Source organism: Rousettus aegyptiacus, unplaced genomic scaffold, assembly GCF_014176215.1.
Source record: "Rousettus aegyptiacus isolate mRouAeg1 unplaced genomic scaffold, mRouAeg1.p scaffold_m13_p_2, whole genome shotgun sequence".
In the NCBI taxonomy this organism is placed as follows: domain Eukaryota; kingdom Metazoa; phylum Chordata; class Mammalia; order Chiroptera; family Pteropodidae; genus Rousettus; species Rousettus aegyptiacus.
Genome location: NW_023416295.1, coordinates 30,562,456 through 30,578,250, shown reverse-complemented (window position 1 = coordinate 30,578,250; position 15,795 = coordinate 30,562,456). Strand labels below are relative to the sequence as shown.

Below are 15,795 nucleotides of genomic sequence, written 5' to 3'. Positions count from 1 at the left end.
TTTGTTTTTATCACCCAGTTGGCAGCAGTTGGCCGTAAGCCACAATTTAGAAAGCTTTCACGTCTCTGGCATTCCTTTACTTCCATGTTAGACAAACAAAACTATCTGGAAAAAACAATCAAACTAGGAAGGTAATAGATTTTGCAAAATAAGAATTTAATTAAAAGTGACATTCTCATTAATTCAAACTCAAATTTTATGGAAGTAAGGTATCTAAGATTTTCACTCATCTTCTAAATCAGAAAGCAGGTAAGAGAGAACAAAGGGCCTAAAACTCAGACTCAATTTGAAGATTAGGCCATTGTCTTCATTCACATGTTTTTACTGTAGAGACTTACAGATATCTCTTAATGATGATATATCATCGTTTCACTAGCCTTGGAATTTTCCTGAATAGGGTTAATATTGTAAAGACTTTTTGACTCTTCATTGTAAGATGTTTGCCTTAATTAGAAGTGGTCAAGTCATAAATACAATTTGTGTAGAAAGAAAAAAATTGGACAAATGTGAGGAGGACAGAGAGGAAAAGTAGTTTCTTCATTGACATCACTGCAACTCACCTGTCAAGGCTTTCTAGGCCCATTCTTACTAAAAACTGAAAAATAAAATCAGGCTTCTGATTGAAGTGTTTAGGGCTTTTTTATTATTATTATTCTCTTGCTTCCAAATAATATTTGAGAAAACAAAACTACTATAATATAAAAATCCACCAAAAGCAATCAGGTTTTGCATTGTTTTTAATTTCTCATAACAAGCACAAAATGCAACTATTAAGCCTATGAGGAGTTTTGCCATGAATATGTTGATTTCTTCATGGGCTTCAGAAGGTGTCATATTTTAACACTGTTTGCAAAAAAATGAGGGTTTGTATAGATGAAGTATGTTACAAAATTCTTTGAAAGTAGAATATGCTGGTGGAAACATTAGTATCCATATCTCTTGAGATGAAAACTAGAATTCTAACTATACAGTACTGAAACTGACCTCACTAGCAGTTCCATTTAAATCAGCCTCAACCCAGATGGGACTTGATACCTTCTACCCCACAAAGTATGTGAGGATCAAGAGACAATGCACCTGCAAGTATTTTAAAACTCTGAAATGCTATACAAGCATGTTCTACCATCACTGTTAATCATTTGATTGCAGTTTTACCACTTCTGATTGTTATACAGGTGAAGCAGATTCTCCTTCATTTATTACAGAATTTCTAGTAAGTTATAAACACAACATATGCTATAAAATTGTGACTGTGCTTCTTTGGCCAAGACCCATTCATTTTGAGTACAAGAAAAATGTTTTGACCCGAGTGAGTTGAGCCCAAAGTCTGGGATTTTTCACACTGAAAACTAAAGGTATATTGTAGTGTAGATGAAAGGAAACAGAGAAACTACTTAATTTTGGCATGTCTTTGAAAATCTGAAGATCCTTGAGTTGTTCCTTCATGGTTCAGCTCCCCGCCAGCACACGTTAAACCCTTGTGTATAAAGGCACCCTTAGCTTTACCATTTGACCAGTATCAACACACTATTATATGCCATTAGTTACCAACAGAAAGAGCATTTATGTGATTTTTTAAAAAAATTTTAGCCACAGTATCTCCCATATATGAAGCCTTTAAAGAATCTCCCAAATAGGACAAGCCGTTCTTTCCTCATTCCCTGATTGTAGAACATATCGAATTTTATTTAAAATACTGTTTTCAACCTTGGTGTCTACTCCACTAGACTATGAACTTCTCAAGGGCAGATTTTGAATCGTGTAACTCCATGATCAAACGCAGTGGCTGGCACAGAAAGTACACCCATAGTGTGCTTCTGTCATCTCAGAGGCGTTCTGCATACACGTGTGATGCATCTTGACTTTTATACTATAAGACAGTATAGTATAAGTATCATTTAATAATTTCTTAAAGAAAACAAGACCATACAGCCAAGTTATGTAGATTCACAGTCCAGAAGAATATATTTATGGATATTTCTATTTGTAGGGTATATTAAAGTCAGAATTATTCTGTGGAAGTGGTATTTAATATTTTATTAGACTTTTTGTTTTACTAATGAAGAATAAAAGATCAGTTATCATGGTGTTCCCTATGCTAAGTAAATCTTTGATAATTCCCAGTTCTGAGAACAGTAGCAACTAAGCGATTATACTGCTATTTGGGAAGGAGCTGGATGCCTTAAAAAAGAAAGTATATTTGATAGAAATAATTAAAGAGATATATTTTAATTCAAATGGCTTTTACCTAAAAGTGTGGAATATGATAAAATGCCACAAACCAAAATGAAAGCTAACATGGTCTATGAATATATTTTTGAAAGAAATGCAACCTTCTACATCAGCTCCTTAAAGAATGCTAGCTTTGAAACATCTGAAACACCATAAAAAATAGATTATTTTTTCTTATAATGAAAAAATATGAATAAAAAGTTTGCAAAATTAGATATATACTTATATTCATGATCAGTAAGTAGAAACTAACACTTCCAGTTAATTTTTTTCCTCTTCTCTATTTTTTCTGATCCAATTATAGTAGAAAGGCAAATCTTCCATTCTTATTTTCAGATTTCTGCGACTCTTTTTCCTCAGAACATTTCCCCACCCTGCAGTACCTGCCTTTAGTGCAGGAATGCAACATGAGCGGTATTCTTCTTGAGAGCCCAATAGTAAACATAGCTTAACCAACGGGGGGGAGCAATCAGTTCTTACAAACCAACCTATGAAAATCATGCATATAACTTCTGCCAATAGCCCATAACTGGAATTCTATGGCTACTTATATCTCAAAGAAGTGTTCAGGCAATGCCTGTAAAACCATAGGCTGGCAAACCAAATGTTAATCCAATGCTTTTATTATTCACAATTTAACTTCACTGTATTGAACGTCTGATTAGTTATGGCCGTAATTCAGGAAATAAACAATGATGTGGAAAACCCCAAAAGCAATAAAAATGAAGGACACCCTCTGATAAAAACACACAGAAATAACATTAGTGATGTCATGCAATTTCTGAGATACCATAGAAAAATTGATTCTTAATATTAATAAGAAAATTATGCATTGGTGAAAATGCAGGTTTAGAAATATAGTACTGAGAGTTTCAATTTGTGATGTCTTCACCGATGAGGGAAAATGGAATTCTCACTACTTAAGAGAGCTGATATCTTGGGTGTTGCTGATGGCTCCCTATCTGAGCTTAGTGTTTAATGATGCTGTACAAATAAAAAGCAGTGGGGGAAATACGAAATCTTTATTAAATGCCATCCTGTAAAGTATCTGATGGATGGAAGAGAGTCTAATGCATTTTAAATAAATGCATATCATACTATCACATATAGTGAGTCTTAAAAAATTATTACTTAGATGCACAGTCCTTGTAGTGGTAGACATGGCACTGTGAAGGAAGTTGGATTTAGAAGCTATTCTCTATTATATTTGTCAAGTGATGGAGTTGCTGTTAATCATATTGTAATGTCCCTTTGACTTTGGTACATTCAGTGCAAAATATTTCAGGGAATTTTTTTGTACCTTTATAAAAATAAAAGGCCCTTTTGTTCCCTTAAGAGTACTTAAAAGGATACATACTAGCATGATGCCCAAGTAAGCATGGAACATGAAAATGGAACAAGTGACATGTACAGTAAGATAGGTAGGTTCTTATATACATCTTAAGGAACATAAATATAATGAACCTATAAAAAATAAACAGAACTCACTGTGTAATTTTTCCTGATATTCTGTGATTAATTGCTAGTTATTTCAAATTGTTTTCATGCATTATAAAGCATAAAATCTGTCATTAGTAATTCATTGTATAACAGTTTCTCTTTAGCCATAATTACATACATACTACTTTGCATATACATTGTCATCGTCCACCTTTCGCAAATCTTTAAAGTTACCTCATATTGACTTGGTTTCATTTTTCACTTGCGTCCCATGAAAGCTGAAACTTATGGTGCACACCATGCAGGCACCCATAAGCTAGAAAAATGAACATTCTGCTATAGCTTAGGGCTTAAATAAATGTACTTTGGGGAAATATATTTGTTTTTATTATATTATTCAACTTGGATTAATTTGGAGATTGGGTCAAGTGCTGCCAGTTTGGTTTGAACCACATTCAAAGGTAAGTTTCAAGATTCTCTTGAGTCCCTGAAAGTTACCGTGCAGCTGATCTTGTACAGGCTCATCTTTGTCTTGGAATATAGCAAATGGAAAAAAGTTTGGCAGTCAAGAACTGTTGATTGAAAGACTGTTGGGTTGTTCCCTGGGCATTGAGCTCACCCAAATCCTTCAAAGAGGACTCATCATCACTATCCAGTCCCCAAATGTGGCACAGCATGTGCTCCTGGAAGATAATAGCGCTCAGTTTTACTCCAATGGAAGCATACTCTTGAAATTTCCCATGTTCAGCCATTCTAGAGGGCAGCTTCTGAAACTGCCTGTCCATAGGGAGTCAGGCATTGTGCTTCCAGGTCATTCAAGTCCAAAGGTACTGGTCTCTTCAACTGCTGTCAAGAGTTTTTCATAAAGCATGGAGAAGGATGGGTATGGGGGGAGATCCAGACGGTTAAAACAAGTGTGAGCTCTGCAAACAGAAGAAGTATATACAGTTTAGAATGCTTAAAGTGAAATAAGATTGTGTGTGTGTGTGTGTGTGCATGTTTCTCTTTTATATTCAATTTGGTTTTTGCCAATTTTCACACTCCTTTTCACACTCCTTTTCACACTCCTTTGAAAATATTTTGACTTAAAAATTTAGAATTAAATTTCATTCTCTTAGGAAACGGGATATTTAAAAATTTATTTACGTTTTTAAAACTATTTAAAATCCATATTAGATACATAATGCTATTTGTTCAGTTGTCCAAGAATTAAAAAGACAAGGGTTTTTTTCTCTTTTGATGTTACTTTTTTTTTTTTTTTAAAGAAACGAATATAAGCCCTTGTGAAGCAATTCATTTTCAGAGTTGGCATTTGCCTGGATGTCTCTCAAAGAATCTACGGTTTTGCATTTTTTCATTTTGTTGCATGGGGAAGAGCACTAAGTATCTCTGAAGACTTGCCTCATGGCGTAGTGCCTTGGGAAATTCCCTGGCTGGACTTTCCTGTTTAAGTCAGTACACCATTGTTAAATTCTTTGAATCCTGTACTATAATCCGTTTTCTCATAAGTCACAGTGCAAAATAATAGCCATTTAAATCATTACATTAAGTATTCTTTTTTTTTCAGAAATACCTCTCCTTATGCCAAGATAGGGGGAAAAAATGTGCTTTCCTGTTATTTGCACCTGAATCACAATAAAAAATAGCCTTCAAATAGTGCATCTTATCAGGAAGCAAATCTGCACTTTGACACAGAATAGGAAGCATTTCATTCTGAATGTACAACAGCTTGTTTGTGGGAGCTAAACAACTTTGACCAAAAAATTGCTCTTGAATTAATACAGAATTTTAGAAGCTATGATTATTAAGGAGCTATTTTTATAAAGTCATGTTTCAGTTTTTGTTCTTATAAATCACTTTAATATTTATGAAATAAATATAATTATATTCCTAGATGTATTCCTAGATACAGTGGGATGATTAGAAGTTTAAAGTTAAACAGACTTGGGTTTGAATTCTAGCTCTCACAACCAGCTATATGATTTGGAGTGTTATTAAAACTTTCTGAGACTCAATTCTGTCATTAATAAAAAGAGACTAAATTCATTCATCTCAGGATACAAGGATTAAATGAAATAACAGAAACATGCTTAATACAATGCCTGGCTCATAGTGTTTGACCAACCAATAAGAGAGGTATCGTTAGCTACATTTCATTACCATCGAAAAGATTTACTCTAACTGCCTTCATTAAGTTGCCAAAAGATAATCACGATTCATGGAAATTATGAGATAACAAAGAGGTATGAAAGCAGATGTGTGGCCACATGGCTTATTAGAAACAGAAATGTGAAAGGACTCTGTAATATATAAGAATATCAGTAGTACTGGCTCAGGATTTACAACTTGTTATTACAAACTGTAGGACATATTGAGGGGAAATCATCTCATTAACCATTGCAGCCAACCCGCCCTTTTTTGATATAATAACCTATTTCAGAATTGCATGTAATATAATTCTTATTATACCTTCTTTGCACTGGAACCATAACTTGGGCCTCAAGGAAATGTTTCACTTTTTAAAAAATTGAACTAGCATACTAAAAGACAGTCCTAGGAATGGTTTAAAGTCTATCCTGTATTAAACAGTGGAATAAAAATATTAAATACAGACTTTATCTCTGTTCTAGGGAGAGGGGAGAAAGCAGAGACATGAAATACATTTTGAATATAATTATATTCTAAACTTTGTATGTTAGACATATAACATTAATTATACCATTAAGCTAAAAGAGGATACTTCTTTTAAACAAAATTTTTAATTTTTTTTCTTTGGTTACTAACAAGGCTGAGCATCTTTCCCCAAGTCAGCTTGCTTGTAGTATTTCCTGTTTTGTGATCTACGTTTATCTTCTTTTAATTTTTTTTGATTGCAATATACATCACATAACACTTGTCACATTAACCATTTGTCAGTGCACAGTCTGTAGCATTAAGTATAGGCGGCTGTGTTTATCACACACTAGTTAGGTCCGTTCCTTCCCTCTTGAAAACCAAACACTTTCCCTTAACTTAAGCTTAATTTTAGCTAACCAAGAATTAACGAAATGGTCACATATATGGGAATGAGAATTCATAAATAGTAATGTTTGAAGTCCCCAATTAACTTCTTGCACATACTTAGGTCAAATGTTGAATATTAATTCATTGGTGGTCTTGTGGTAGGCAGAATTCTAAGATGATCTGCCGTGACCCATGCCTTTGTATAATCTCCATCTTTTGAGTGTAAGTGGGACCTTAACTCACTTGTAACCAATGGATTATGGCAAAGGTGAAGACAAGTGGTAGATGTTATTAAAGTCCATAATCAGTTAATTTTAGGTTAATCAAAAGGGTGATTATCCTGACTGGGCCTGACCTAAGTAGATGAGACTATTAAAAGAACATATAGAGGTTAGAGACCCTCACTGCTGCTGAATTTGAAGAAGTAAGTGGCCATGAATTCCACAGCTGCAAGGAACAGATTTTGGCAATAACCTACGGGAGCTTGGAAGTGGGTCCTTCTCTAGCTGAGCCTCCAGATGAAAATGCAGACCAGATGACGCTTTGATTTCAACCTTGTGAGATGCTTAGCAGAAGACCCAGCTAAGCCATGCCTGGGCTCCAGATCCACAGAAACAGTGATATAACAATTAAGTGTTGTCTTAAACTGCTAAGTTTGTGGTAAGTTATTATGCAGCAACAGAAAACTACTACAGGTCTCAAGGTAGTAAAACAGTCCAAGAAAAAGTGGCAAGTGTGATAAATGTGATATAATAGAATCGCCCCTATCAAGAGCAAAGCTGGGCATAATCAATTGTCCTATCATGAGCCCAGGTTTCTGAGTACAGAAACAAGAATTCTGCATGTCCCTTCGCAGTTTCTATAGTATCTTTGTGGACACTATTGTAACATATCTGGGAAATACATAAGCCTGGTTCTCTTTTCTCTAAAGATTCAATTCTCAACACAAAGGGAAGGACTGGACAATCTTTTTTGATACTCCTCAGTCATGACATAATCACCATTCCTGGTCCAGAGTCTAAGGCTATTACTGCTTCCTAATTTACATCTGGTTGCATAACATACATTACCATACTAGAACTTTGCTTCTGAATAAACTGAACAGCTCCCCTAAAAAAATGTTTCATGAGGATAGAGTATGCAATGTGGAGGGGGAAACTGTGCAGAAAGATTAAATGATTTTCCAAAGGTCAAAGCTGAATCAGTGGCCAAACTAAGAATAAAACCTCAATCCTGGGTTCTTAGGGGAAGTCCAATATTAAACCGAAAGCAGGGAGGCTATTGCTCTTTGGCTCTGTTCTTTCATTTCTAGAGGACTGAATGTTAATTTCGGCTCACCCCTGACTGTGGACTGCTAGTCTTCAACATCCTACCAAATATATACATTCGAAGGACAGAGATTAGCAAAATAAACCTTCACATGTTTTTTAAATGAATGATTCAATTACAATATGCCATAGCTCTAGGGAATACGGTCCAAACTGGGTCAGTCCAGATAACCCTGGGAGATACCAGGGGATTTTTAGGTGCTTAGTTCTACCTTGGGCTCACCAGAAAGAAGAGATACTCAGAGAGATACATTAGAGTGTGCTGGCACCACCCAAGAAGCCTGTTTACAATGAGATTTTTGGCTGTACCCACTGAGTTTCTAATTCAGAAAGTTTGGGGCGGGCCTAAGGATCTGCATTTTAACAGTCACTCCAAGTGAGTCTGATGCAGGTGGTCTCCACTATTGGAAACACATCAAGTGAATTAGAAATAAGATACCTACAGTGCCTATCCACACCAGCATTTTGTGTGCTTGCAAAAATTTCAAAACTCCTTATAAACAAGACAGCATTGCTAATGAGGAAATTGAGGAATAGTGTGGTTAAATAAATTGCCCAATATTTACCATCAACTTGCTGTATGAGCCAAGAACAGGGAAGAAAAAAAAAAAGCAAAACAAAACACAATCCTCTGAGGCTTTTCACACCCCTTCTCCCGCCCCATTCCATGTCCTAAGAAAACTCCAGCAGAAAATAACAGGAGGGCCCTTGGACTATGTTGATATTGGCAGCAAAAGCACATCCAGTTATTCAGTCTCCATAAAAGAACATTTTTCAAATCTTTCAAAGCCAGCCACACTAAATGCTATAATGAGTTTACCTCATTTTGATCTATGCAGCCAGAACCACTCAAGGAGGGCAGGTCTGAGCCCGTCTTTGGGAAATCAAGCTGGCATCAATATAAAGAAGATTTAAAAGCCCTCCAGACATCTGGTCTGACTTAATAGATCTCTTGGTGCTTTCTGGATTCTTCAAATGTTAACCAGGTCACATGCTAACCCTATCTTCTTTCCTATAGATAGACAAATCAATTATCCAAATCCAATGAACCAAAATATCACAATTATATCTAAGTTTTCATAGATTAATTGATTAATATATTTCTCTCTGTGTGTACTTTTAAAAATTAATTTATTCCCCATTTTTCTAAAAGTGAATTTTGGTAGCGAATAAGGACTCAAAATAACAAAGAAGAAATTACAGTCAGGATTTTAAGTTGAGAGACAAAGAGAAAAACCTGAGAAAACCATGGGCCTCGTTTTATCCAGCAGATGGACTCCTAGAAATAAAGTGTATATGAATCTAATAAACCCTTTTTGTCTGCATTATAATTTAGAAAGTGCTTTGTCTCTACTTTTTTTTTTGAAATCGGCAGTGGTGCCTGACCCTTCAGGTTTCAATTTCCTTATTCCTCTTCTCACCTCTTCATCAAGTAATTAAAGGAATTCTGGAAAATCTTATGGGATCTTGGAATATATCACTTTATAATGTCAAGATTACTTTAGAAATGTGAGTATTCCTGACCCAACATAATTGTCAAGTCCAAAATTTGCCTATCTTTTTTTTTTTTTTTTTTACAACAGGCTTCCCCCTAAGGCAATCAGGCGAGTGTGCAGTTCTAGCTGTCAGGGCATGCTGGCAGGAGGAGCAGAGTCCACTGAGAGCTGGGCTGTGAAGTAGACAAAGAGGGGTTGGTTTCCTTCAGGCTCTCCAGGGTCTCCTAATTCAGGGCCCAGTGAGTGTTTAGGCAGCACCCAGCTCTTTCACCTGTAAAAACTTTTGTTATTTTTCCCCTTGAAGAGTCCATATTTTGAATGCTTGTTGATCCCATACAAAATGCTCAAATGAATAAAAATTAATTTTTCCATTTGCATTACATTTCATTTATTCCTTCATTATTGAACAAGTACTGAGCTCATACTGCATGTCAGGCATTGAGCTATCGCTTGGTAGATGAGAATAAATAGTCTGGTTTCTGCCCACAAGGATTTTATACTCAGGCAGCAAAATATACAGACAAATGGGACCCGCTAAATGTTGTGCAATCTGTGCTCTGTACTAGGGGATTTGTCTGCTGTGAGCACTAAAATTTAGCCTACCTTTGGCTCAGCTCACCAGACAGAGCTCTACCTACCTCAGGGCTGTATTTCTCTAGAAGGCTACTAGATACCTTTGTCTAATTAATCCAAAAGATTCATATAGGCTGTCTGTGGCTGTGCACATAAACAATCATAATACAATAAGTTACAAGTCTACTCTGCATAGCCAGATAAGGTTTTATAGAGGACACTATTTATGCTAAGTCTTGTAGGTGTGTAGGGTTTTTCAGGATCAACAACAAGGAAAAGAATGTTCCAGTAGATTGCTGCAAAGTGTGAGGAAGCATTACATCACCAGGAAACCTGAGAAGTACAAGAGCTTGAGTTACAGGAGTCAAGGATGGACCTGAAGCCACATGGAGAGGCTGGGCCACATCAGGAAGTGAAGTGTATTCATGCAAAGACCTTTTGCATTTATTCCAAGGATGAAAGAAAGCTAGTGACTGGGTGTGGATAGTGATATGTGCCATTACTCAAGATAGAAAGTATAGAAAATAGGTAAGAGGTAGATGATGAATTTAGAACTTATAATCAGCACGAGAAATCCAAAGTTACCAATCACACAGTAATAAAATTTAATTAAAGTAATCCAGTGATTGTTTTGTTAACTTAGGTAGATTTATTAACACAAATATATAACTTGTTATGATTTTTAAAATAGTCATAATTTTTCTCTTATCCCCATTAATCCTTTCTTACACCATGAGATTTAGAGCAGAAATTTCTGCTAAGACTAGTTCACAAATATTTGTGTAAGCCAACAGTGGCACAGCACAACCCCTGACACTCACCAGGTGTCCTGTGTGAATCAACGGAAAGGAATTCCAGGGCACCTATTACCCCCATTACTCATTCATCATGTACAATTTGGTGGCAATGATGTTGGTTATCTATTCATCTATTACTTCTCTTTCTGTGTTTTAATGTCTAGAGATCAACTAATATCTTCCACAAGGTTTTAGCACATAGTAAATGCATATTGAGTACTTAAAGGCCTGTTAGAGGAATTTGATTTACTAATGTCTTATTCTAAAGTCTCAGTAGGTCAACTTGGTTAAAATGCATCTGAGTCTATAAATACAATATGGAATGTTCCTACAGTGGGAATTTCTGCATCCAGGGATAACTAGCAGAAAAAACCCTTCAAACTTTTCCTTATAAGACGGTAACTTCTTCACCTGTAGATGGCCCTGCGAAAAGATGAAGAATACATCCTTTTTAAATGTAAGAATTTAAACCTAATAGGAGAAAACCCATTAAGGAGCAATTCTGAGAAGAAAACTCTTGGAAGTGATGATTAGTAATATCTTATTAAGAATCCTTAAATGTGCTATACCTTTTGGATTGGTCTTTACTTTGGGAAGTGGGTAAAATGATCATAAAAACATACTGTGTTTAAAAATAGACTAGTCATTAATGTTAAAAATAGAGCTACTGAAATAATTTGCAATCATTTAATGGAATGAAAGATATTTTAACTGCTATAGGTGGCAGAGACTAGGATAGTCCAAGTTAATATGACTAATGGTCCTTGAGACCTGTTTCACAGGTCATATTTTAAAGTGTGTATTTGTGAATGACAAACCTTACAGCATTTAAGAAATGATTATCCCCCTTTTCTTGGTCGCAAGAGCAAAAACTAGTTTGGGTTCATCTCTTTGTATCACCCTAGACCACTGCACCAGCACCTCTCACCTGGACCACTGAAGCAGCCTGCTGGCTAAACTCCTGCTTATCTTTCTACATGATGTAGTTCATTTTGCACCCTGCAACCAGAGTGATCATCTGAAATCTCAAGATCATGCCCTTCCCTGCTTACACTTTCTAGTGGCTTAGAATGAAATCCAGATTCCTTGCCAAGATACCAGGTTGGTGGCCTGGTCTGGTCTACCAATCTAACCTCAACATATATACTCTCCCCCAACCTGCTACAGCTACCAGCCTCCTTGCTGTTTCTCAAACAAGCCAAACTCTGTTCTGCCTTCAGACTCTGGACCTTGAAGCTGCTTGAACTCTTTTCTGCTGATTTGCCACCTGGCTGGCTCTTTCTCATCTCCAAGGACTCAGCTTAAGCATGATCTACTCAGAAAGGTCATCTAGGCTTCTTCCTTCAGTGAACCTGTCATTCTGTACTGGAAGAGGAAAAACTGCATTACTAGCGAGGTCATCCAGCAATATTTAATGACATGGAAAGATGTTCATGACTAGTGATATTTGGAAAACAAAAAGAGGTTACAAACAGTGTATGCAGTATGATTATATTTTTGTTTTTAAATGTGTCATGTGTGTGCATGTAAGTAAAATGAGTGGAAACATATACTATAAAATGTTTAGAAGTTATCTAAGTCGTAGACTTTTGATATATATTTAACTTCTCGGCATTTTTTTTGTGAAAAGCTTTCTTTTCATAAGAATAAAAAGTAGAGTTTAAAAAAATGAAAAAAAGTTGTTTTTTATCTTTCAGAACCAACCCAATGTTAAAAAGAACACCATGACTGCAGCTTTCCAACTCCTCTGTCCCCTCATCCTACTTGGCAAGAACCTCAGATATGAACATATAAACTTTATACCACGCTGAGACAAAGGATTTGCCTTGCATTTTCCAGGCTGGCATGTTAGCAGCCTGTTACTCAGAACGTTTAAGAGCAATTGCCATACAGTGAATTTACTGTCTCTTAATAAGTCTATCAGAACACGGGGGGATAGGAAATCTCCAGAAATGCAAAATATAGAGCTAACTACCAACCACGAAGCAGAGGAAGTACGGTAATGTGTTCAGGCTATAAGCCTTCATGGGGACACCCGTCTGCCTTCACCATTATTTATCATCTTGGTTTCTAGTTACTTTATTACCACAAAAGAGAAAAAAATAGCCATGGCTTCAACAACAACCATACATGTTTTAATACACTGCTTGGCACACATGGTAAGTAGTGTTATAGTCACTGCTACTGCAAAGTGAGACTAGGAAATCTGAGAAAAGAATGAGCCTCAAATTTGCTTAGGTTAAAGGCCTTCAATCATCCATGTCTAGAAAGACCAAGATGCCCTCTCATCTGCTCTTATCCTAGATAGCCACCTCCAGCTTACCGGGGTACAGCCTCCCATGCCTGACCTGAGATGATTCCAGACTCTTAGAGAACACATTTTTTAGGTAAGAAAGACATTCATCCATTTTGTCTCCAGTATGTACAATGTCACATTTTACATAAACATTGTCTCATTAATAAATAAAAGAAATACATTTATATTGAACAGCTTGAAACAAACCAGCTCTTCAGTTCTGCAACTTAAATCTATCAGGAAATAGCAGGAAAAATGACTTCGGTGTATCTGTTCTGATGGTAGGAGAAATGGACTCAGTTATACAAAATGATCTCTTTAGAACAGAGCCAATCTTACAGATCTTACACTTAAGTAACATGCCCACATTTCATAAAAGGTGATGACAATCGTATCAGTGAAGAAATAACTTCTGATGAAACTATATGGTCATGCATTCAAGTTCTTTTTATTTTTTTTTTTCTGTAAATGAACTTTTTTTTTGTGTGGAGGACATTTAAAAAATTACAGCAGTATGGTGGCTTATAGGACATTTGGGATAAAAGCTTAAAAGGAACAAAGACAACCTAATATCCCTAAAGACTGTCATATATTATCTCACTCACTTTTCACAAACACGACTTGGGCATGGCATTGTTATTCCTGCTCATCAGTGACAAATTTAGGCTCTTGCTTAGGGTCATATAGCTAGTGTATCCTAGGGCTTAGATCTGTAGTCATGCCTCTTAACTAGATTATATGAGTTGACTATCATGAAGTAGAACAGCCAAGTACTTCTTTCCTACTATTGGACCTGAAAACTTAGGGCCTGTTATTGACAAGGTATGAACATGGTCTACTTTCCTAATATGCCTCATAACATCTTTATTTATTCTATTTTATAATCTGGGTAACAATCTAGAACCCCCCTCAGGTCATAAGGAACAAAGGAAGAAACAACAATGTTTGTTGCCCAACTGTGTGTATGCAACGATACTGAAGAACACCACCATTTCTAATGAGTCAGCATATGAACTTCCTGGAGCTCCCCAGGGGGAAGTAAAAAAGTAAATCCAGTATGACCTCCAAGATTCTTCAACAACCTGTTGGTGTTACTTCTTGTTTAACCAAATCTAATATACCACCCTGCTCCCTGGTCTTTTACAGATGAGGAAACTGAGGTCCAGAGATCAAGTGATCCTCAAAGTCCCAGAGTTAGCTGGTAGCAGAGGGAGGACTAGAACCCAGGTCTTCTACCTCCCAACCCTCTGCTCTTTCCAATATGCTTCTGCCTGATATATATTACAGTGGATGGTGACAGAAATCATAATGGCAGCCATCAACCATTAACTGGATGCTTACTCAGGGCCAGGGTCAGCAGTAAATGTTTTAGATGAATGATTTAATTTAATCCTCAGAATTACCAACCTATAAGGTAGATGAGGAAATGGACTCAGAAGGATTAGGTAACTTTTCCAAGACCCTGTTATGAGTAAGAACAGTAATAATGTAAAATTCTTGAGGTATAAAGGACCTGTCTGGAGCTAAAGTTTCATATCTGTACCAAACTGCCTTTCTCTACTTACCAAGTTTGGTAAAAATTGCAGTGATTAAATATGAACCACTGATCTATCTTCTTACCATTACAGTTTATTCCACCTACTTTACAAAAGTAAATATTTACAAAAACAGATTTCAAGAGAAAGGTAGCACAATCGATCTGCCCCTTACTACCTCTTTGATGCTAATCCTTGAGTTTCTCAAAAGGGCAAAAGGCCTACTCAGTGTAAATCTGCTTTTGAGACACAAATATACGTTTATGGGGAAAAGAACATAATTCAGGCATAAATAAAATATAATGATTCTTTTTAAGTAATAAAATTATAGGGTCCCAAATTCTGAACATCAGGTATACAGTTTAAATGCAGTGCTTCTGTTCACTGACTGAGATGCACCCCAGGTGACTGATGAGGCATGGTCTGAGCCCGCAGAGCTGAGCTCAGTCCTGAGCTCGTGCTATTCATTGCTTTCTGTATCTGCATTTTCAGCACCCCTTTTCTCATGTGTTGATGCTTAGAACATAATTCTCAAGAACTAGCGTCTTGCAATTGCTAAGAAGAAAGTCTTATTAACGGGTTTCTCAAAGTTGTTTGTACTTAAAGAAGCTCAGGATGACATCTTGGGGTACCGAATATCACTTGGGAAGGTCCTTTAAACTCTGCAGACTGCAGTTTTATTATTAGTAAAATGAAAGGCAAGCTGAGGTTGTTTTTACCTCAAGAATTCTACATTGTTACTGATAATGGAGAAAGGAGTTCTAAAACTAATTCTTATCCATTCCTCTTTTGTTCATTTGCTCCCTCTTTTTCTTTTGCTTCAGCTCCATTTACCTCCATTTAACCTCAAACACATTTTTATTCAAAAATACTATCTTACCTTTAAGGCGGTAAGGTAAGGCTCTTACATATATTAGAAGCATCAGTAACGCAATTTATTTCCACGCCAAGGAAATGTTTCATCTTATTCCGGAAGAGAATACAATGCAGAATTAAGGTACATGGAATTAAGGTATGTACGATATAGGCTAAAGAGGTACAGAGCACGATCACTTGATTTAATATTCTTTAGAAACCACAATGGTAATCCCTTAC

At 36.3% G+C, this 15,795-nt stretch overlaps 1 protein-coding gene across 3 annotated transcripts in view; it reads right to left on the bottom strand.

The window, feature by feature from the left end:
- Nucleotides 1-1,580: 1,580 nt before the first annotated feature.
- Nucleotides 1,581-15,795, bottom strand: part of HECW2 (HECT, C2 and WW domain containing E3 ubiquitin protein ligase 2) — a 320,650-nt gene continuing 306,435 nt past the window's right edge. For all 3 annotated transcript variants that reach the window (XM_036237069.1, XM_036237068.1, XM_036237070.1), the window contains one exon: nt 1,581-4,595. In XM_036237069.1, the coding sequence (XP_036092962.1) occupies nt 4,484-4,595 (112 nt within the window). In that variant the 3' untranslated portion in view covers nt 1,581-4,483. The remainder of the gene's footprint in view (nt 4,596-15,795) is intronic.